The sequence below is a fragment of the Daphnia carinata genome, chromosome 9, assembly GCF_022539665.2.
Source record: "Daphnia carinata strain CSIRO-1 chromosome 9, CSIRO_AGI_Dcar_HiC_V3, whole genome shotgun sequence".
NCBI classification, from domain to species: domain Eukaryota; kingdom Metazoa; phylum Arthropoda; class Branchiopoda; order Diplostraca; family Daphniidae; genus Daphnia; species Daphnia carinata.
In genome coordinates, this window is record NC_081339.1 from 5,394,042 (window position 1) to 5,415,638 (window position 21,597).

Genomic DNA, 21,597 nt, shown 5'->3' on the forward strand with positions numbered 1-21,597 from the left:
GGTGGACAGTTGGGCCGCTTTTACCTGTGATTGTGATTTTGGCGCTACAAATCTAGAACTTCTCTTCATAGACTCAGTTGGTTGTTTGATGACCAAGTCCATTTGACTTTGTGACACTGGAACATACGAACGCTACCTTGGATTAGCTAACAAGCGGCAACATGGTAATTAAAAAAACGCTTCTGCATATTGTTCGATTACTGTTTACATTTGCATTTTGCCATGTTCTCCTCCTGATCGACGCGTAGACGACGTACACTGATAAAGGCCCAAAAGTAAGCTACGTTTCTTCTAGCGCCAAATTATATTTAATTTATGTCGATTAGTTATTAATAACTGTCTTAACTTTTTTATTGAAGCCCCCGGCAGGGAAATTTCTCCACTTCGACCATCTGACCTTCTGGGTTGGAAATGCTAAACAGGTAACTTGGAAACTATTTTAGCTAGTAGTGTAGTTGTTCTTTTAAAATTACATGTTGCGTACCAGGCGGCCTCATATTACTGTACTCGTATGGGCTTCACCCCGGCTGGCTACCAAGGTCTCGAGACTGGCTCAAGGAAAGTGGCTGCCCACCTTGTCGCCCAAAACAAGGTGAAAGAAAAAATGACATTTGCTTTCTGAATTCAATTCATCGTTGAGATTATGGCAATGACAGATTCGCTTCGTCTTCAAATCGGTGTACGAACCCAACGATGACTCGGAGATGGGCCCGCATTTGGTGCGCCACGGCGATGGTGTCAAAGACATCGCCTTCAGCGTCGAAGATTTGGATGCCATTGTTGAGGCAGCCAAGGACCGCGGTGCCAAAATCGTCCGTGACATTTGGCAGGAGGAAGACGAGTTTGGTGTCGTCCGTTTTGCAACCGTTCAAACAGTAATTTATCATTTAACATATTTTTAAAACTCAGATTTAAAACTGAAGAGGCAAACTCAAAACTGCCTGTGTTGCTAGTATGGAGATACTACGCATACCTTTATCGAACGTGGCAATTACTCTGGTTTCTTCTTGCCCGGTTACAACAAGCTACCCACAGCTGAGGATCCTCTCCTGGCCACATTGTAACTCCTTATTTGCTATCGAAACTGAAAGGTTTAACTTAATTTGTTTTTGTTTAACAGACCACCGATCAGTTTGGATTTCATTGATCATGTTGTAGGAAACCAACCCGACTTGCAAATGGAATCCGCAGCTGAATGGTACCATGATTTGCCTCGTAGAGACGAAAGTCAACTACTTAATCATGCAAATCAAGTTAATAATCTATTTTTTGGCTGATAGGTATACCAAGAATTTGATGTTCCATCGATTCTGGTCTGTGGATGATTCCCAGATTCATACACAGTACTCTGCACTGCGTTCTATCGTCGTTACCAATTACGAGGAAACCATTAAGGTATTCAAACGTACAATATTATTAGTTAAACCATTTAAAATGGCTTTTAATTGGCCCAATATTTAGATGCCAATCAATGAACCTGCTAACGGCCTGCGAAAGAGTCAAATTCAAGAGTACGCCGATTATTACGGCGGCGCCGGAGTCCAGCACATTGCCCTCAACACAACCGACATCATCAAAGCGGTAAAGCTGTTTCATAACAAGGGCAAACACATTCGTAAAATAAAAAAAAATTACCTTTTCTTTTACGTTTAGATTCGTAACTTGAAGAAACGCGGCACAGATTTCCTTTCCGTGCCTGCTGCCTACTACGATCAATTGCGCGTTAAATTGACTGAATCTCCTGTCAAAATCAAGGAAGATTTGAATGCCCTCCAGGTGACATTTCTTTTTGTTTTACCTAAAAGTTGAAACCTTTGAATTAAAAAACAAAAATGAAAATTGCAGGAGCTGAACATCTTGGTCGACTACGACGATAACGGATACCTGTTACAAATCTTTACAAAACCGATGCAAGATCGACCGACTCTTTTCTTGGAGGTCATCCAGCGCAACAACCACCAGGTGAGCTTTCTTACCTTGTTCGTTTAAAAACTCGTATCAAAACTGATTTTTCAATTTTCTGTAGGGTTTCGGAGCCGGAAATTTCAAGGCTCTTTTCGAAGCCATCGAGTTGGACCAAGACGCCCGTGGTAACCTGTGAAAATAGCGCAGGTGCGTCGTGAAAGAGCAGCGCACTCTCCCACGTAGTCTGGAGCATTCTGGTGGTAGTTGATGATAGTTGTTTAAGTTGTCCAATCCTTTTATATCGTTGTTACTATTACTACTATTACTGCTACCTAATCACCTGTCAATTACTCTGATTCGACAAATATACTCACGAAGCATCGCATTTTTTTTTTGTTTTTTCAATTGAAATGAATCTCCAGTCCCGAAGAGAAATGACGATCCACGTTTGGCCGTTCCATGTTAATGTAGAAAAATTACTTGTATTCGCGTAAGCTGATGTCTTTTGCTGACGGATGGGACAGAGAGAAAGATGGATAAAAAAAGAAAAAGGGAATTGAGGAGATTTGCTCGATAAAGAGCTGGTTTGTTTTGTTTGTGTGGACAAGAGTATAAATCAATAGTATTAATCAATATTACAAATTCGATTTGTTTGTATAATAGCGCAACGCCCTCCCCCTTCCCGAGCCATTGGACAGCTTTTGGCCTTTCGGTCAGGCAATCAAAAACAAAACAAAAAAAAAAACAATTCAAAAATGTGTATATGTGTATGGAGACGAGGGACAACATTTGAGGGGGGGGGGGGTAAGGTGAGAGAAACAGAGGTATGGTAGTAGTGTGTGAATTGGGTCGGAGAGACACACGAATCAACAGGATAAGTTTTTTTTATTGAATTGTTTGTGTGTTTTGTTAAGTTGTTGTTTTGTACAAATGCATATCAGATTAGAGTGGCCCATTTATCCTCCCGATTTGTTACCATAAATTGAATGAACAAGTTTTTCGATTTGATACACCTCCACATTTAGAAGAGCAAGGAAAGAAATATGCCAACTGAAGGAAATAAAACAAAAGTAGAATGAATGGAGAGGAGCTGACATAAGAAAAAGGAATAATAATACACGAGAATGATGACAGTCACTTGATCTCTTCGTTCGAATTAAGAAAAAGTATACAATTATAAATCAATGAAGAAAAAAAAAGAAAACCCCAACTTACTACACTTCTCCTTTTTTACGGGACAATAATAAAAAAAAAAACGGGCGGTGGTGGCATGACAAATGATGAATAGAAGATGTTGAGTGTATACACTAGAGATGGAGAGTTAAGCAGGGACAACAGAGTTCTGAAAAAAAAAAGATAACTAATTCAAAGAAAACGTTCAAGTTTTCCCTTTTTCCTATGTACAGGGCGCGAACGAAGAACAGCACACAAGATGTTGTCTTCGCAATAAATTGCTCTAAAGTCAGGCAGGGCTGTGTTTTTTTTTTTCCATCGTTCATTAATATATCTAATATTATAAAGGATTTATTTTTTGTTTTTCCTCCTCTCTTTTTTAGGCCCTGGACAGACACACACAAAAAAAAAAAAAAAAAAAAAAAAAGAAACGCACACATTTCTCCTATTCCATTATGCCCGCTCGTTCCCCCCCCCCTCCACTTCCGAACTAACTGATTCATTATCCGCAAACAAAAAAAAACAGCCAATACTGCGCTCATGTTTCGGTAGAAATATTTTGAGAAAGTAAAAAGGAAATAATAATGATAATTAGAGGAGGGAAAATGCATATAAATGAAAAATCCATCCATCCAAAGAACCGAAAATTACAAAAAGGAAAGGGAAAAAAAAAAAATATATATATATATAATCGCTGGATTACAAAAAAAAAAAAAAAAAAGGTGTGGCCCATGTGAACGCTTTGGAAATTGAACTGTCCTGTACACAAACATCACCATCACAAAGCTGATTACATAATATAGTTCCTTATCTTGTTTTTTTTCTCCTCTTAACTTGAAATACGGAGTACACGTTAAAAAAAAAAAAATAACTATGAAAGGAACAAAATTCAAATATATATATATATACCCCGATGTTAATAAATCCATCGCATTGCTTTTTTTTTGTCATTTCTTTTTGTTATTTGTTGGTATTATTTTTTTTTTGTTTGTTTGCTTTTTGCACTAGAAAATCGTCAACGAAATGAGAGGGGAACAAGAAAGACCCAACAATCGAAACGAACCAACAAAATGTTATGTTATTATAGTATTCTTTGTTTTTGTTTTTGTTTTCATGTCATGATGGATGGTGTCTGTGTGTGTGTCTGTGTGTGGCGAGATGAGGCGAATAGGATGTTGCGCAGTGCTTCGTTCTAGCACGGGGCATTTTTTTTTAAAAATAATAATATCGAAATCATTTTCTTCTGTCAAGTGACCGTGTTTCGTTTGCGAGTAGAAAGAGAGAGAGAAATAATGAGCGGCTCGGTTTTTCTTCATTCAGACTAAAGCAGCCAACGCGTGATAGAGCTGCACCAAGAGCTGGATGTGAATGGGGAGGCAAGAGCGGCGATCACGTGACTTGGGATCCAGCGACAGCCACGACAGGGCGTTGTAGCCCTCCATCACGTACCTTTGTTTTGTGTGTTTTCATTTGTTTTTTTCGTTTTGTTTGTTTCAACCCAATCCCCAAAAAACCAAAAATTAGTCAAAAACATTTCCCAAACTTAAAAATCTAAAGATAATTCAATCGAATGCGGGTTCTTACCTGAGAACATCCGTGGTGACCTGCGAGTCGAGCGGATGGACCTTGGACGAATTGTTGACTTGCTGCTGTTGCTGCTGGAGGAGGATGTCGTCAGAGTTCTGCTGGACGGCGTGATTGTGCAAATGGAGAGCGCACTTGAGGAACGCCGGGCAGGCCCGCGCCAAATGGGGACAAGACGACCAGAACCAGGCGGGCATGTCGCCCGTCGGAGCCGTCGACACGTAGTAGCCGAGAGCCAGCGGCTGTTGGAGCAGCGTCCCGATTTCCTCCTGTTCGGCTCGCGGACTCTGACGTCCAGAACCGCCGGCGTGATGGCCGCCCATGCCCGACGGCGATTCGGGGTTCATGTTGGAGCGCATGCCGCCACGGCCCGGAGAGCCTCCGCCCACGCCGCCATGGGAGGCTCCCGGCGATCGCGACGTGCCGCATCCGCCCATGTTGTTCATGCCGCCATTGTTGCCGCCCGTCATGTCTGACGTCAAGTCATCCGTGCCGTCGTTGACCTGGTCCGTCTCTGGCCACGTCATGAAAATGTCGTCGAATCCGCTCATTCCTTCGAATCCGTCGCCCATGTCGTCGGTGAGGGCCGAGATAAGATCGTCGTCTCCCAAATCGGGTCCGTTGATGTTTTCTTCGTGGAAAGTCGTCTGCGGCGACTACCGAGTTCAAAAACAGGCAAAACAATCAACAATTAATCGAAACAATCAGAGATGGCGCGTGGCGTGAAGGACTTACCCGAGTGGTGGCCGATGTGGGGAAAACGAGGATGTGCGTGCAGGATGCGTCCTCGGGAGTCGACAGGTGACTGTTGGCCGACTGCTGGCCGAACCGCTCGTCCGGCGTCACTTGATCGGGCATCATGCGGAAGTGAGAGTCGGGCTCGAGGGAGACGAGACAGGCCGAGACTAAAGTCGGCGCTTGCGACGGGAAAACCAGTGAACACTGGCCGCAAATCTCGGCCAGATGCCGCGACGCCCTCAGAAGATTCTTCCGACTCAGCAACGCACTCCAACCTGAATGTTTCGTAAAAAGAAAGAAAAACGAAATGAAATAAATGAAATAATCATCCGAAATTGTTGCAAAGAAAAATTGAATTCACTCTTCAATTCTCCGTGTCCCATGCGACCCAGCCGTCCGATAACGAGCCGCCACGGATGCACTCCGGTGGAAATGACGCCCAGGATGAAATCCATCAGCCTTTGTAGGCCGAAGCGGCGCACCGACACTCGTTTGCGCTTCGTCCTGTTGGGGACGTCTATGCCAATGGTGCAGCTGTCGACCAACTCGCCGCGTTCGTCCGTGCACGTGGCGATTAACCAGCGTTGATCTTCAGATAAGCAATATTTGACGTAGAGGACGGAAAACTTGTCTGGACGGGCCAAAAACGACAGAGGACCGCTTCCGGGTCCGCCGTTGGTCGACACGCCCGGGTCCAAATCGCACACCGTCCTGTCTTTGGTCGGTGCCAGGACGTAGGCGGGTATGTAGACCCGATAGGGTGCCCGATTCTTCTCGTCTTTGGCTTTGAGAAAAGTGTCCGAGGCGGCCGCCGGGCCGAATCCCGTCAGGGATTTGACGTTCGACGGCTGACTGACAAATTTCTTGCACTGGGAAAAGACGTTGAGGGCCAGCGAACGGAGCGAATCGTAGCGTGGAGCGCCGTTCAAGTCTTTGCCCAGTTGGAGAATGGCGTCGGCAGAGACGAGCTGAAGCGACACGTTGAGCTGGACCGTCTCCGAGAGGAGCGACAAGACCTGGTGGTAGCAGCGGAGCAAGCCCAGGGCCGTCAGCCGGCCGAGATCCAAATTGTCCGAGGCGAAACTGAACGGGTCGACGATGTAAATGACGACCGAAGGCGGTTCCAAGTCCTCGTCATCGGCGGCGGCCGACGCGTCGTTGGCGCCCGCGGCGCCGTGACCCGACGTCCCGTCCGCACCGTCTTCCGCTTTCGGAGACGTCGGTTTCCCGTCGCCAGGTGGCATCGCAGACGACGCGGCCGACGAATGATGGACCCCAAACGCCGAAGCGGAACCCTGAAGGGAAGCCGGCCCTCCGGCATTCGGCGGGCCCATGCCGCTCTGATTGACCGAACCGCCGTAATCGCCCGAGTGGATGGGCGTTGTAGACGGTGGCGCCATCGGCGAAGGGGCGGCCTGCACGGGTCGAGAAGACGTCGGCGGCGCCGGCGGATCCAGGAGCGTCCGATCCATGGGCATGTTGATCAACGTCGGCGCCAAATGGTAGCGGCAGACTTTGGCGTAGAGCCGGAGCAGCTGGGCGATGGGAGAGTCTCCAATGTTGCTGAACCACTCATCGACGGGGTCGTTGGCCAGCTTGGCGGCGGCACTCTTGCCGACGCGCAATATGCCGTCCCTCAGGCCCTTGTAGGGCACGTGCCGGCCAAAACGGCACATTTCGTAAGTCGACGACAGCTCCTTGAAGTACGTCTTGGTGCGCGAGAGGACGTAGTCCACTTCCGGGGCCAAAACGATGTAAGCCACGTCCCTCGGCCGGCTGTACGGTTCCAGCAAGAGCCGGTCCCAGTGGGGAATGGCCAAAGGTCCGATGGCGACCCAATCACGATCGAAACCGGCCATCACCGACGGAATGGGCTGAGGCTCGCAACGGTCTTCCGTACCTCTGACGGCCATCCGGTGGAATTGGCGCCAAGTCAGAGGTCCCTGGACGGCGAACGGCGCCCTCCACAGAGTGGCGGCCCGCTTCTTCTGGATGCTGTCCTGCAAGAGCGGCTGCAACGTCCTCATGACGCGGATCACGTCCTGACTGGAATTGGGTCCCTGGACGTGAAGGAACGGCCAATAGTGGACGATAGGTCCGTTCGCTCCGGCAGACGTTGACGACGACGACGAAGAAGAATAAGGTGCAGAGTGGGCCATGGCGCCGTGTTGCGACGGATGCGGCTGTCGTTGCTGCATGGCCATGCCGACCGGACTCGTCATGGGCAACGGCATGCCACCCACGACGGCAGAGGCCGGCGTCGACGGCCGACCTCGGACGGGCATCGTTGGACTGTGCAGAGACGGGCTCATCGGGTGATGCATGTTTCCAGGACTGGGGCCTTGGTATCCTGGCCCAGCGGCAGGACCGACAGGACCGCCGGCTTGAAACGCGCCCATGCCTTGATTAAACGGCATGCCGCCGTAAGGATTGGGCGTTTGCGGTCCATTATTCAAATGTTGTTGTTGTTGTTGTTGTTGTTGTTGCTGCTGTTGTTGTTGTTGCTGATGTTGTTGCTGCTGTTGCTGCTGAGGCTGTTGATAGGGTGGAGGCGGAGCTTGTTGCTGATGCACAGGAGAAGCCATAGGCATGGGACACGTGTTGTGTAAGGCTAACGTCAAGGCATTGCGGGCCGTGTCGCATCCGTCAGCGAGGTCGAGGGCGTGCAAGATGGCGGCTTTCCTGGTGGCCGCCTGCAGCTGTTCGGCCCTGTAGAGGGGACTGCTAGAGTGGTGGAGGAGTAGGCACTGCTCGCGGAGTAGTTCCATCAAGGCGACGGGCAAAGTGTCGACAAGAGGAGCCGAGGCTTCCATGACGACGGCGGCTATCGTGCTGCTGATGATGTCGCCCTTGTCCACCTCCTTCTCGCCGGCCTTGCAGCCGAGCGCCTTGCCGCTGGCGTCCAGCGAGCCGACGGGCAGGCCGCATTCCAGCATGCGAGATCGCATCAGCATCGCCTGCTCCGGCTTCTCCGTAGAGTGGCACACGGCGTAGAGAGAGCCGCGCTTAAACTGGCCCGGATCCTGCGTTGACTGGGCGCCGACAATCTCCAGTTCGTCTTCGTAAAAGAGGCCGGCTTGATGGGCCAGATGGCGGTTGACCAAAGCGCTGAACCCGCAATTGCAACGGCAGCTCTCCTCTTCCTGATGGTTTGGCGGTGGAGGGGCAGGAGCCAGTCCCAGCGCCGAGCCCGGGCCGTGATGACCCATGCCAGGGTAGTGAGACGCGTTGGTGAGCGCCCTGGACGACGAACGCGACGGATTGGACGACTCCGGAAGGTAGAAGACGGCGTCTTGGCCGCGAATGGTGCCCACCCAATTCTGGCCGTCGCTGCACACGCACACCGTACAGCTGTCGAAGTTGTGGTCGCGGAAGATGTTCAACATGGAATCGCCGAGGACGATGTTGACCATCAGCGAATGGCATTCGGGCAAGTTCGAGTGATTGTTGACGTTGACGTTGCCGGCCGGCTGCTGCGGCTGATGCTGCTGCTGGATTTGCAACTGCAGCTGCTGCTGCTGCTGTGGAGGGTGAGGGTGGTGGTGGTGCGGGAATCCGGGCGGATGCTGAAGGAATCCCGGGGATTGGATTTGACCTTGTTGGTGCTGCAACAGCTGCTTGAGTGTGCCGTGCGGAGGGAAGCCGCCCAAGTTCATGGCAGGACGTTGAAGCGGTCCGTGGCCGGACATGCCACCGAACGATGGCGGGATGCCATCCAGTCCTCCGTAAGGAGACGGCGAGATGGGACTGAAGGGAGCTGGGCCTCCCCCTCGCGGGAAATGCTGCTGCAGCGGGGGGATCATGGGCGGGAGCCGCTGGAACGGCCGGATCGACGCGTGTTGTTGATGCATCATAGGGCCAGCGCGGGGTATGTCGACCATGCCCGACGAGTGATTGGCCGAGCTGTTGCTGCTCACCGAAGGCCGGTAAGGCGCCGGCAGAAAGAGCGGGCTCATCGTTTGGCTGGGCAACACCGGCAACGGCGCATACTTGGACGAGTTGGCCACTTTCCACACCGTTGGCGGCCGGTAAACGTAAGACCAATCTTTGTTGACACTGTCCTCCTGCAGTAGGTATGTGGGGCTGCAGCCGTTGAGCGAATGACCCGCGCCCGGCTCGCTCTTGATGCCATTGTGGCCGGAATTGTTCATGTCGCTGTTCATCAGATCGACGGAGCCTTCCATTTGGCCGCAAGGCGACTGCATCGGGTGTTCGTGCGACGGCGGAGTGGGGAACATGTTGGAGAATTCCGCCGACGCCAAAATGTTGACTCCGCCGGCCGTCAGGTGATGCCCGCCCAACATGGTCGTTCCAGGCGAAGGGTGAGCTGCAGCGATGCCACCACCGCGCGCAGCTTTGTGATGGCCGTGGCCCATGAGCGCAGTGTCTTCTGGCAGGCCGGCTGGTTTGTTCGATCCGGGTGGCGTTGGCACGGGGCACGTGTCGTTGGACTCGTCTGAATTGTCGAATATCTTGTCCAAATCCTGATAGGAAGCCTGGAGCCCTTCGCTGGTGAAAAGCGAACTCGGATTCACCGGCTTAGCTGCTCCGCCGGCCGCGTTGGCCGAGTTCAACGAGTTGCTATCCTCGTCACGGCAAGAGTCGGGCTCCTTCCTTTTGCGAGATTGGCCGTTGTGGCCTCCATCTTCGTCGTATTCGGTTGAATCTCTGACTTCCATGTCAAGCTGTAATTTCAAATTAGATTTTTTTTTTTGTTTAATTACAACCATTAAAGAACATAGTAATCGACTCTCTTACCATCAAGTTGCCGTTCATGTGTTTGCCACCAGAGGCTGATCCGTCAGATGAATCCGTGGGGCGATCGCCATTCGGCGTCAGCGAGTTTTTGCCCAATTTCATTCGCTTAACTGGATGAAACAACCTAAACATAAAAAGCAAATAGATTTTTAAAAATTGAGAAGCCACAAGCAACTAAAGTAGTCTTCTTTTTACCAGGCCGTCATGCTACTATAATCGTAGAGCAATCCGGGAGCCGTTTCGCCCTCTTTCAATTCGTTTTCGTACTCCTTCTGGGGCAGTACTATCTTCTTGATGCCAAAGAGATCGGCCGTGGAGCACGTGCTACCACCTCCGTTGGCTCCCGCGCCAACGTTGGGCGTCGTCGGGGCCATCGACGTGGGAGGCCCGCAACTGGCGGGTTGCTGTCCGCCGCTGCTGCGCGGCTGGGTGGCATGGCAAGAGCCACCCCCTCCGCCGGCCGAATGCGGCCAGCCCGGCGTGTCCACGCTCGGCAGGGCAACGTAAGGCGAATAGGCGGAAGATGCTTGATTCGATTTCGGTCCACCACCCGGCGTATGAGCTGCCCCGCCAGGTGTGGCCCGACTGCAATTCTGATCCTGCGACGCTAAATTGTGGTCCATGGCCGATGGTGTCGACGGGATGAAATTGGACGACGGATCGTTGGATGCCGGCGGATGAGGACTCGACAACGTCAGCGACGAATCTAAGACAAAATAAAATTTTTAGTTTGAAAAGGGAAAAAGTGTCAACAATTTGAAAGTCCATTTACCCATGGGCGGGACGCTAGGCGGAGCGTGAGAGTGGGGCGTTGGGAGTGGCGACGGAGCAACCGAAGCCGGCGAAGCCAGGAAAGGGCCCACACTGTTATTGCCACTCGAATTCATGGCGTGGTTGGAATGCTGCTGCTGCTGCGACTTTGTTGGCTCAGCGGGCCGCGTAGAGCCGCTTGGCTCCTCTGGTATGTCGGTAGCGCTGGCGCTGGTGCCGGTGTGGTGGCGCCACTCGTACTCGTCGCGTTTGTCATTCCCGCTCTATACATACACAAACACAGACATGCCCCCACAACGAAAATTTCAAAAAAAAAAAACAAATTAATTTCACATCCACTTTCAACGTTTTTTTTTTTTTTTAGAAAACAGTTAGTCGCCTTAAAAAAAAAAAAAAAAAAAAAAACAGCAAGCATTGTCTTTTATAGCACCGAAGCCAAAGATAAGGTTTTTTTTTCTCAAGCTCGAATTCGTTATACAAGGTGGACATTGCAACCCAATTGGATTATGTCACAGTATCGCACTCGTATTCATTTTTTTTTTTTTTTTAAAGGAGGGGTTTGTTTGGGGTAATTCCAAAGAAGCCAACGTCTAAAGCGCAGTGGTAATAGGAGGGATGAAATAACAGAAGGAGTGTGTGTGTGTGTGTGTAAACAACACTAGAGAAAAAAGAATTAAATAGTATGAGACTGGCATCAGTTTTAGCATCCGGAGCAAAGAATTCCCGCGCAAAGAAGAAAAACGGAAAATAGAAGAATAAAAGACATAACGATGGGGAGGTAACCGATAAGCAAAATGTGTTGCACAGAGCACCAAATCGAAATCACGTCACTGCCTTTTGTCCAAGTTTTGCGTGGCTTTTTTCTTTTTTTTTTTTTTTTTGCGTTAGCAGACAAGAAGAAACGTTTCCGTAACAGTCAAGAAAAGACACGAATAAAACGTGAGGAGATTCAAACGACGGCTCATACGACGAACGAAAAAAAAAAATCCGTGGCGAAACCGGAAGCACAAGCTGTTAATTTGAATTTTGTTAGTATAGAGTGTGAACAACAACATCATCCACAATTTCCATTTCAGGTTGCAGCTTGGAATCGGCAGTTAAAAAGCAAAATGGACAGTTGGCATTTTTTGTTTGGGGGGGGGCTCAAGAGCAGTGGTGTGAAGCTGGGATGGATTCTCTTTTCAATTGATCGAATAAAAAAAAGCCAAGTATTAATAGCAGTGATGATGGTAGTAGTAGTAGTAGTAGTAGGTGGCTGTGTGTTGTGAATATTTTGTTTTTTTTTGAGTTTGTCGGTTGCGGCATTGATAAAAACTGACCTGTTGACCCTATCTTGGACGCCATCAACCGACCCTAATCCGCCGGGCGTCATAGCAGCAGTGGCGTTAGCGTCCGGCAACAGCTTCTGGCCGACACTGGCGACCGCAGTGTGGGCCCGAGCTGGCGTTGGGCAGGACGGGCGGTGGTGGAATGGCACCCCGCCGCCTCTCTTGCCGGAAGAAGAAGAAGAGGAGGAAGAAGAAGAAGAGGACGGGACAGAAGAGGAGGAGGAAGATATCATTGGAGCAGTTGGAGCCATCTTGGCGTTGGAATTGGTGCTGACGCTGTTGCCCTGGCTGTTGCTTCCAGTTTTATTCCGTCTCGACCTAAGGTTTTGTTTGTTGTTTTTTTTTTTTTTTTTCAGGACGCATCGTGTCAATGGGTGGGAAAGAGTCGGCCAACAATGTTTTGACATTACAAATCTTTTTCACTCTCGGCAATTTCAAAATTAAATTTCATTTTTTCTTTGACAAACGTCTACACGTTTGTCATTAGTTGTTTCAAACTGAAGAACAGAGAGCAAATTCGAATGAATAGAAAAGCCCAATAAACTTACTTGACACAGATGCAGCTGTTCTTGGTGGTAGGATCTAGGAAATCCCAAACGTTCGCCGTGGAATCTTTCTCGTTCGTAGATGCTGTGCTCGTCGCTGTAGCCGGTGAGGACGACAAGGCGACAGCCGTTGGATCGACCGACGTCGATTTCGGCTGGGCAAGCAGCCCAACAGGTGCGAGGAGCGTGTCTTGCCAAGCTTGCTCAGCCAGCCGTCTGGCTTCTTCAGGTCTCCAGGAATGAGCCGCTTGTGCAATCTTATTTAGTGCATCGGCTGTGCAGCTGGGCACGGTGGAAATGAGTTGCTGCTGCGTTGAATGGTGACCGGAAGCAGCCGACAATGTGCTAGACACTGTGGAGGAATGGCTAATACTGCGAGATACACTCGCCGGATTCGAAACCAGAGGCGGAGACGCTGGAGGTGTCATCAACATTCCTATTCGTGTGTTTAATATGCAAATCGTTAAGATTGGAACCATAGAGGAGAGGGGATTATAATGTTAAGTACCTCCTTCAGAAGTCGCCAGTTGGTTGAAAGCGGCCGAATTGGCCGCGCTGTCCGCGTCGCAGGCCAACACGTAGCACGTGGGGTAACGCATACGGACGTTGCCGACGATGACTTCCACCATGTCCTCCGATTCCGAGGCCGGTTCCAAACCGCCGCCGCCAGGACCTGGACCTCTCTGCTGCTGTCCCGCCGCTGTCGGGCAGTTATTGCTTCCGCATTCGACAGGATAATATTGGCGCCACTCGTCCATCAATTTGCGAGTGGTGTGGTCCGTCGAAGATCGGTACGAAACGCCAGTCAATACGCCAGCAAGGCCGTATGGAGCCAACATAACTATTCCAACGATAAAGATTGTTATGTTCACAAACCAAATTTGAAGATGTTTTAATTTAAATATTTACCATGGACTCCACCGCTGGTGGCCTGTGCGGCGGCTAAATGCCTGTGGGTGATTTTGCGCACGACTGGATGCTGTCGGACGTCGATGCTGGCACAAACCGTCGACTCTCCGTGAACGAAAAACGAGAATGAAAAGGACAAGTGACCGTTCCGGGCCGGAATGGTGGTAGAAGAGCTGGTGGAATCCTGTTGTTGTTGTTGTTGCAAGCAAACAGGATCCAGTCCTTCTTGAGGCTGGACAAACCATTTGCCCAGGCGAACAAAATCTCTCGACAGCAAACACCTAGGTTTTCATACGTAAGCAACGAATTAACAAGTCTGTCCAGCAAAAATAACAGGAGGAAACTGACCTTTCAATGAGATTGTGAAGGGCTTTGAAGAGCAGGGATCTGCATTCGTAGGAGAGGCCATTCTCCCAAGAACCCTGCTCACCCTCCATGTTGAGAATCTCTGGCACAACAAGGTTAGTGAGGTCCGGGGATGTATCACCATACCAGAATATCCACAGTTCCTTGGCCCCGCTCAATGTGCTCAGGCCACTGTTTGTTGAACCTTGTTGTGTGGTGGGATTGGGAAATCCACCGGGGAAGGATGGTGGGAATGCTGAAGAGCCACCAGGGCTAGACGCAGAAGAGGCAGATGGAATCCTCCTCCAAACACAGAGAATGTCGTTTGAAAGGCAACGCCAGTACGAAGACAGGACAGGATCGTTGAGGTATTCCCAGGGTTGGTGGGTTCCTCCTGACATGCCCCGCATTGGCTGGTGTGGGTTCCCCTGCTGGCCACCGTACACTCCCCCACCAGCAGGTTGAGGGCTGTACCCTTCTGAAGTTAGCTTCCTCCATCGGATGCCACACAGGTCCGTCTGAAAAAAAAGAAAAACAGTGAATATACTGACAGTAGCACCAGGGGGTCATTAACCTGTAGAGTTACATCAGATGGCTGTTTGCAACAACCAAATTTTCAAGACATTGTCTGACTGATAATACCACAATGTAAAAAATTCTCCATAATACAACAAAAATTCATTTTACGTATCAGTGACAGCCGATTTGCCCGCTAAAGTACAAGAAAGTAGGGCATTGCACTGTGTCAATGTCTCGGGACGACACCTATGAAGAAGGCCGAGAATGGCGCCGAACGAGTCGTATCGCTTCCTTTCAACTGTTTTTTTCTTGTTTCTCCCTCCCCCGACGACCCAAATACTAATGAAACTCACGAACGTAAAATATGAATAGGCGAATCAAATATACCAGGGCAAAGAAGTTGGTGTGGCAATCTTCGAGGCTAGCTCCATTGGTTTGCAAATTCGGATGGGCCATTTGTGTGTATGGTGGGAAGAGTGGGAGGGAGGTTTACGCTCGCTCACACACGCACTGAACACACACATATACACACACAACGTCGTGTGTATGTGGCTGATGTTGAACTGTGCAATAATACACCTATTTCACTCAATCAAACGGATTGTTTGCCTCGTCGATGAGCATCATGATTGTAACATTCGTTATTTTCACAATTTGAAACGCATCACACATACACCAAGTTGTCGGGGCACACACAAACTTCTTCGAGGGCGCCTCTCTTCCTCTCTCTTACTCTTCTTTCTCGTTGTTATAAGACGAATCACTACTAAACAAATGATCCAACGAAGATTAGAAGAAAAGTTAAGATGAAAAATCCAGTTAACTTCACCAACTAGCCATGGTGTCTCTTGGATTTTTCGAGCGCCGCAGCACACGCAGAAGCACAGGAGAACCGAGACTTCGCTCGCCTCGTACACCTTTGCTCAGTGTTAGCCTCAATGGCCGACTTCAACGAACATTGCCCGAGGTTGCCATTGCAGCGTCGGCCATTGCGGTCCCTCTTATTGGCTGAGGATAGGTCACGTGACTGGAAAATTTTTTCCTCTCAATCTTTCCCCCCATTTCCACATTTGACAGAAGTATATGAATTCAGCATTTTTCTCTATTTCACTCACATTTGTTTAAACTTTAAATAGTTTATAAAACTCTATTTAATGGTCTATTGAATTTCAAACTCGAAATCATACTAATTCTCATAATAGGCTAATAACTTAATGAGAACAGCACTTTCTTTTCCAGTTAAAAAATACTAAAACAAAGCTTACAAAAAGCGGGAAAATATTATATCGTCATGCATTTCGGGTATAGTATTAGCATAGGAATGTTGAGGGAATGTATAATGGAAAGTTAATGCATGAAAAATTTGAAACTTCATTTTTCTTCGAGTGTGTGAATTGAATCGTGACAAAACGCCGGTTGAACGTGAAACCAGGTCTCTTATGTCATCAATAGATGGCTTTTGTTATTCTAACAACAGCATGGCTACTCGATTTTATCAAGTTAGTATCTCTAATTTTAACATCTTTTTATTTGCTTTGCTCAAATTTATTCCCCTTTTTTTTTACAGGCAAGACGCTTTGCGTCAACAATTGAATCCGTAGCAAAATCTTTAAGAGATAAAAGCTATCTTCGTCCACACAAACCTTATACTCCTCCCGCTGATGTCGAGCAAAAGCTCAATACCATTTTTGAAAGCCAATTGGGATCAAATTCAGCACAGATAAGTAATGGTCGCAGTAAGTTTAAAGTTCTTAGTGCCTGCTTCAAGGAATTCAACCACGGAATCCCTAACTCCAGATTACATGAAATTACAACCACAGGTAATAACAGTTATCCCGTCAGCATTCATTTACTTTCACACTAATTTTGTTTTTTTAGATGACATTAGAAGCTTTTACCTGCAAGAAGTAGATATAAGAGTTCCTTTGGAAAAATTCAAATCAATTGATCTCCCACCGAATGTCTCAATCCAGTATGAATACCATCGTTTTCATCCAGAGACAGACACCATGTTTGGTGGTGTCAGTGCTTTCCCAAGAAGGTCCACTATAGTCACTGGATTGTCTTACAAGAAGAAATATGCAGGCTACACATCAAAACCATTATGGCATTAAGTCATTACTTGTATTCATATTGAACATAGTGATAGAAAAACAATAAATGAAGAAAAAAATTATACTTTATCTTTTTAAATTAATAGTCTGTCTCTTGGTTTTAAAGAACTTTCGAGTTTATTTTAAATTTTTCAAATGACATTGCATTCAGAATATAGGTCTTGGCAAAAATTTATAACATCTGAAAACGAAAATACGCCAGGAGAAGAGACTGATCAATCAGATGAAATAGGGAAGCGTTCCATTCTTTCTATTGTGACATTATTAATGGACGTGCTAGTTGTCGAGTTAACCACCACATCATAAGCGGCTGCAACGCTGCCATGAAAACCAAAAGGTAGTTCCGGCGTTTGGAGCCCTCCCCGCTGAAATTAGCATGGTTTTCTCCATACCCGTCACGCGATGACTCTGGTAATATCTGAACTCTTAGCGAACGAATCTGCGAAATGAATGATGTTTAATATAATTTTTTTTTTAAATAGTTTTTGCGCTTATGTTTTACTTACCAAGAAAAACATAGTGGCTGCACTAACATAAATGAGGGCGAAATGATAGGCCGATGGCATAATGAAGCTAATGACCAGAGCAACAATCATTCTGAAACAAAAATTTAAAAATATATATAAAGAATAATTCTATACATATAAATATTAACTGACTAATTGTTACCCGACGTATTTGTAGGACGAAAATGCCAGAATGTCAAACGATTTAAGTTTCGTTTCAATATTCATAACGTAAAGCGTCACCCAAACGACGAAAACTTCAAGGAGCGTCCAGATTAATGCTGTGCTGGCCTGAATGCCTAATCCTTCGGGACTGAATCGCTCTTGAATGCCAAGTGATATTCCGCTGATGAATAAATATGTGAAAAATGCCATTGCAGGTATGTAAAGGTCAGGTGCATTCAGTTCATAACGAGGTTGGACTGGTTCGTCCGGATTATACTTGACCGACCAGTCCTAAATACAAAGAGAAAATGAATTATGTCATTAATCTCAAATGTGTATACAACAATTGCACTATTTTAAACGAAACTTACTCTATGCGTGAAAGGGAATACAAGAAGAGTCAGTTTGTTTGCGACGTAAGCTGTGTCGACTGAAAAGTAGTATTTTATCCGCGACGTCGAAACGTACTTGTTCAACTCGCGATCTAATGCTTCTTTGCCTTGACCCATAAGACTCTGACCATACTGCATTGCCATATTGGCCATGACAGGGTTCTGTAAAAACTGTGTGGGCATGCTAAAGTTGTTTTGCTCATTGCCACCACCAACTGGCATAAATGGCATTCCTTGTTGAGGGTAGTAGTTTGGAGACAATGGAGCCTGAGCAGCTGGGTTGTATATGCCAGCTTGAGGTCCAGTCATATACATTGATGGGTCTGGTTGTGTTGGAAGATTTGGCTGTGGATAGCCGAATTGGGGATAAGGCATAGGATTTCCTGGATCCTGCTGCATCTTAGCTGTTTGTCTTGCTTTGCGCATGATTGACTTGATGGTGATCTAGATCAGTGACAAAGTTGTTCAGCTTTGATGTTTGAAAAACACAAAGATTTCAAATTAAATTTCTTCCTCAACAACATAAAACATGTTTTGTTATAGGAATTAACTAGATATACAACTAAGGTACACTGCTTAATAAGTCTGTTTTAATTTTATTGTTTTCTCATTTAGCAACTGTGAGGAATAACCTTAAGTCTTACCAACCAAATAGTTTATGACAGCCTGTGTTTTTAAATAAAATTTTTGTTTTTATATACGTCAGGAACTGTGTGAATTTACAAGTCTAGGGTCATTTTGCTCTTGTTTCTATTTGTTGGAAGAACTTGACCAATAGCAACAAGAGACCAGTAGTTATGCTTTATATATTTTTGTGCAAGAGTATAAACGTGTTATCCTAGCCCTAATTAAAACGAAAACGAGATTTTTCTGCTAAGATTCTCACCCGAAGAGTGCCAACCGGTTCACTTCCAAGTCACCCAAAAAACTCAACAACTCCTTCAAGCTATTGCTGGAAGTGTAGAGGATGCTCTAGCTCCATTCAATTTACTAGAAATGGCCAGCGCACGTGGTCGTTTCTTTGGCTCGTTTCGCTAGAGCGATCCAGCACTAGCGCGATGGAGCGCAAATATTCCGTATATTTGAAAACGGTTTGCGACCGGTAGATGGCTTCACGGAAAAACAGAAAAAAGGTCGATTTCTTTTGGGGGGGGGGGGGGGGGGAGAGTAAAACAGATTGCCAAACTATCAGACTCTTACATGGCATGTGTAATTTCATAAATAAGGAAATCAATTATGAAGTATTTAGTACTTCCACATTTTCCTTACTATCCCTATTACATCCGCCTGCAAGCTGTGCCAAACAAGGACGACATGGCCTACCATCTAGTGAGTACACGAAACACTGGCATTCATGTTTGACAGTGACAGCTCTTCAATGGATTAGCCTGGCGTGCAGTGTGCATATTTTGTTTGCTCGTTGTATTATATGTGCGTGACTTAGGGATTCTTCCGCACGTTTGCAGTTTTTATGTTGCGTCGTAAAAATCAACGTTTGACCAGTTTTTACTTTTAATCACCAAACTTCTACTTACTTATCGGTTTCTTCTATGTAATCCATTGTGTGTCAGCGCAAACTGTGCAATTGCTAACCTACTGATGGATGTACACAATGGATATGTTTTAATTTCTACCAGATGATCAAATTTTGTCGTCGTTTGTTAAAATGGCCAAAGCACTATTCTATTTACTTTGTGTGTGGTGGTGTGCGTGTTCTGCTTCCCAAGTTGACGATGTTTCAGTGGCCCATGTCTATGCAGATGTGGGATCCAATGTGTCTCTACCGTGTCTACCACAGTCTCTCAGATCTAACACACAGGATTACATTCCTGCTGTTAGTGAGAACACTCTTTTGCTTTGGATTAGAGAAGGCAAAACACTTCAGCACAGTAGGGTTGAAGAAAACGGTATCCTCACATTGACCAAAATCAGCAGAGCAGATGCTGGTCTGTACACATGTCAGGCAGAAGAATCTTTTGGTTATTCAGAGGGGACATTTACCAGAAATGTTGCCCAAGTGGAGCTTCATGTGAAAAGTAATTCCGACACAAACCATACAAAACCATAATCTTGTCAATGTACCTTTTTGAAAATTGTATAATTTCAGCAACACCACCAGCTCCAGCCTATTTGACGGTTTACCCATCATCAGTGTTAGCTCTAGTCACATGGAAGTTGAATAGCACAGGGGGTTACCCAATAAAATCAATCTCAGTGATCTATCAAGAAGTCACAGATGATTGGAATAATCCGGCCTGGCATCGGACGTATCCCGAAGAACTGAAGCCATCTATTGTAATATTTTTAAATTTTGATATTTCATTCGTTTAACATTAATTGTGATTAAAATCCAATGTCAGACACAAGTGGAGATTTACAAACTGCATCCAAACACGACATACAAATTCAGAGTATGGGCATCAAACAAACTAGGCCCAGGAGACTATGCAGAAGTTATGGCCACTACCAAAGATTCACTTGATGATCAAGGTACATATACATTTCGGTCCCATTAATTAAGTAATATTAAAAACATTTGTATTATGTCCTTGAAGTCCATGGAAGTCATCTGCTGACGTCAAGTTATGAACGCTTTCAATCAAGTCCTTGGATCCTCACCCTAGCAGTGCTCATCGGTTCAGTAGGATTCACTGTTTTGGTGTTGGCTTTCTTTCTGCTCCAGAATCGCAGAATGTGTTCGAGAAGTAAGTCGTGCCACTGTAGATTACCCAAGCCACCCACATCATCTTTCTCACATTTCTTCTGAAAAACAGGAAGGACATATGACTCATCAGACGATATGGAACTTGTGACAAACATCATTGTGAACCCCAACTATCAGGCGGAGAATGACCGCACCCTTTTGACCAACGAAGGCCACAACGATCGTCAAGCGCTTTTGACATGCAACTTCATAGTCCCTCGTCGCCCAGCAGTTTGTTTATAAAGTCCACTTTTATACATATTCAGCTCTCTGTCTCCTGGCAGCACCCTCATATTGTTAAATTAATAACAATTGCGCAATCCACTGGCTTCCCTACTGTTATCCACCTGATTGCCACATTGTCAGCCACGTAGAAATCGCCACTTCATTCGGCGTGTTGGTTAAGTTTTCTCATAACCAACTACTAATCTATTGTTGAAATTTGTGTTCATGACCCCATATGGATCTGTTTTCAATACTCTCTCTGCTAAACTTACTATCGATCCAAATGCCTTTTTTGGTTTTTCCTTAGTGGGAATCATTTTCGTCCCCGCACTCGCTTGTTGCAATTGGAGGATTTTGCACTTCTAGTCGACACATTTTCCCGTCTTGTCCTCTTTTCTCTTTCATTCTCTATTCCTTATATAACGCAATTGTATTTGAAACAACGGCCTTTGATGTAAACCGTGCATCGTCCCGCGAAATAACTCAACGTGAACAGGAACAAATCGTTTCGTCTTATTTAGCCATTTTAGATTGTTTGTTCATCCATCCACGCATTACGTATCCACACTATGCTGCACTTCGTTTAAACACGCATCCACCTACGAGTCCCTCATGCTCGCATAGCCCTGCCCCTGATAGCAGGTTTGAATTTTTTTTTTTTAAGAGAAGGAGTAATAAACCTGAATGAAGTGTGCGAATAAACGTAAAATATTGTCACCACATGCGGTCCCTTCAATGCATTAGGATGTTACTTGGATACTGGAATTTAAACTTTTCCAGTATGTGGGACGAGGCCGTCACGATCCCTCAATAGTAAAAATTAAAAAAAATAAGTACTGGACAATAGAGACTGTCGCTGTAAGTCTTATGCGATGAAGTCATCGCAAATTTTTCCCTACGGCTCCAGTGACGTCAG

The 21,597-nt window shown here is 46.6% G+C and overlaps 5 protein-coding genes across 6 annotated transcripts; 3 read left to right on the top strand and 2 right to left on the bottom strand.

The window, feature by feature from the left end:
• The first annotated feature begins 44 nt into the window (after positions 1-44).
• Positions 45-18,767, top strand: LOC130688722 (4-hydroxyphenylpyruvate dioxygenase-like). Of its 2 annotated transcripts, XM_059497018.1 has the most exons (13): positions 45-164; positions 249-275; positions 360-422; positions 488-592; positions 657-875; positions 954-1,060; positions 1,121-1,198; positions 1,281-1,395; positions 1,462-1,581; positions 1,654-1,776; positions 1,846-1,962; positions 2,027-2,119; positions 18,757-18,767. In XM_059497018.1, the coding sequence occupies exons 1-12, from the start codon at positions 162-164 to the stop codon at positions 2,099-2,101; spliced, it is 1,152 nt and encodes a 383-aa protein (XP_059353001.1). In that variant the 5' UTR covers positions 45-161; the 3' UTR covers positions 2,102-2,119; positions 18,757-18,767. The 2 variants fall into 2 exon arrangements, with proteins under 2 accessions (XP_059353001.1, XP_057367722.1); XM_057511739.2 differs by lacking the exon at positions 18,757-18,767 and having other exon boundaries at positions 2,027-2,290.
• Positions 2,654-15,523, bottom strand: LOC130688986 (mediator of RNA polymerase II transcription subunit 13-like). The gene is given in 14 exon segments (XM_057512008.2): positions 2,654-4,527; positions 4,663-5,318; positions 5,398-5,675; positions 5,762-10,085; positions 10,159-10,282; positions 10,354-10,864; positions 10,931-11,075; positions 11,078-11,192; positions 12,249-12,575; positions 12,806-13,238; positions 13,311-13,643; positions 13,712-13,992; positions 14,060-14,574; positions 14,963-15,523. Coding segments are annotated over 14 exon segments (8,244 nt in total). The 5' UTR covers positions 15,032-15,523; the 3' UTR covers positions 2,654-4,394.
• On the top strand, positions 15,930-16,751 carry LOC130688989 (large ribosomal subunit protein mL50-like). Its single transcript, XM_057512012.2, has 3 exons — positions 15,930-16,074; positions 16,143-16,395; positions 16,454-16,751. The coding sequence occupies exons 1-3, from the start codon at positions 16,015-16,017 to the stop codon at positions 16,687-16,689; spliced, it is 549 nt and encodes a 182-aa protein (XP_057367995.1). The 5' UTR covers positions 15,930-16,014; the 3' UTR covers positions 16,690-16,751.
• LOC130688988 (protein YIF1B-like) lies at positions 16,784-18,725 on the bottom strand. Its single transcript, XM_059497019.1, has 5 exons — positions 18,639-18,725; positions 17,732-18,221; positions 17,359-17,651; positions 17,196-17,286; positions 16,784-17,128 (listed from the first exon to the last, which is right to left on the bottom strand). The coding sequence occupies exons 2-5, from the start codon at positions 18,176-18,178 to the stop codon at positions 16,940-16,942; spliced, it is 1,020 nt and encodes a 339-aa protein (XP_059353002.1). The 5' UTR covers positions 18,179-18,221; positions 18,639-18,725; the 3' UTR covers positions 16,784-16,939.
• A 337-nt stretch (positions 18,768-19,104) lies between the features above and the next one.
• On the top strand, positions 19,105-21,334 carry LOC130688479 (sialoadhesin-like). Its single transcript, XM_059497020.1, has 5 exons — positions 19,105-19,788; positions 19,860-20,047; positions 20,113-20,242; positions 20,308-20,457; positions 20,527-21,334. Exons 1-5 carry the CDS (start codon positions 19,419-19,421, stop codon positions 20,697-20,699), a joined length of 1,011 nt encoding a protein of 336 aa, XP_059353003.1. The 5' UTR covers positions 19,105-19,418; the 3' UTR covers positions 20,700-21,334.
• The last annotated feature ends 263 nt before the right edge of the window (positions 21,335-21,597 follow it).

Excerpts from the sequence above, each read along its gene's own strand:
- LOC130688989 (XM_057512012.2), top strand. The coding sequence starts at position 16,015 with ATGTCATCAATAGATGGCTTTTGTTATTCTAACAACAGCATGGCTACT. Across the intron at positions 16,075-16,142 it reads TGGCTACTCGATTTTATCAA|GCAAGACGCTTTGCGTCAAC; the intron begins GTTAGTATCTCT and ends TTTTTTTTACAG. Across the intron at positions 16,396-16,453 it reads ACATGAAATTACAACCACAG|ATGACATTAGAAGCTTTTAC; the intron begins GTAATAACAGTT and ends TTGTTTTTTTAG.
- LOC130688722 (XM_059497018.1), top strand. Across the intron at positions 276-359 it reads ACACTGATAAAGGCCCAAAA|CCCCCGGCAGGGAAATTTCT; the intron begins GTAAGCTACGTT and ends TTTTTATTGAAG. Across the intron at positions 876-953 it reads GTTTTGCAACCGTTCAAACA|TATGGAGATACTACGCATAC; the intron begins GTAATTTATCAT and ends CTGTGTTGCTAG.
- LOC130688479 (XM_059497020.1), top strand. The coding sequence starts at position 19,419 with ATGGCCAAAGCACTATTCTATTTACTTTGTGTGTGGTGGTGTGCGTGT. Across the intron at positions 20,048-20,112 it reads AAGAACTGAAGCCATCTATT|ACACAAGTGGAGATTTACAA; the intron begins GTAATATTTTTA and ends ATCCAATGTCAG. Across the intron at positions 20,458-20,526 it reads TCGCAGAATGTGTTCGAGAA|GAAGGACATATGACTCATCA; the intron begins GTAAGTCGTGCC and ends TCTGAAAAACAG.
- LOC130688988 (XM_059497019.1), bottom strand. The coding sequence starts at position 18,178 with ATGCGCAAAGCAAGACAAACAGCTAAGATGCAGCAGGATCCAGGAAAT. Across the intron at positions 17,287-17,358 it reads TCGTCCTACAAATACGTCGG|AATGATTGTTGCTCTGGTCA; the intron begins GTAACAATTAGT and ends TTTTTGTTTCAG. Across the intron at positions 17,129-17,195 it reads CAGCCACTATGTTTTTCTTG|ATTCGTTCGCTAAGAGTTCA; the intron begins GTAAGTAAAACA and ends TTCATTTCGCAG.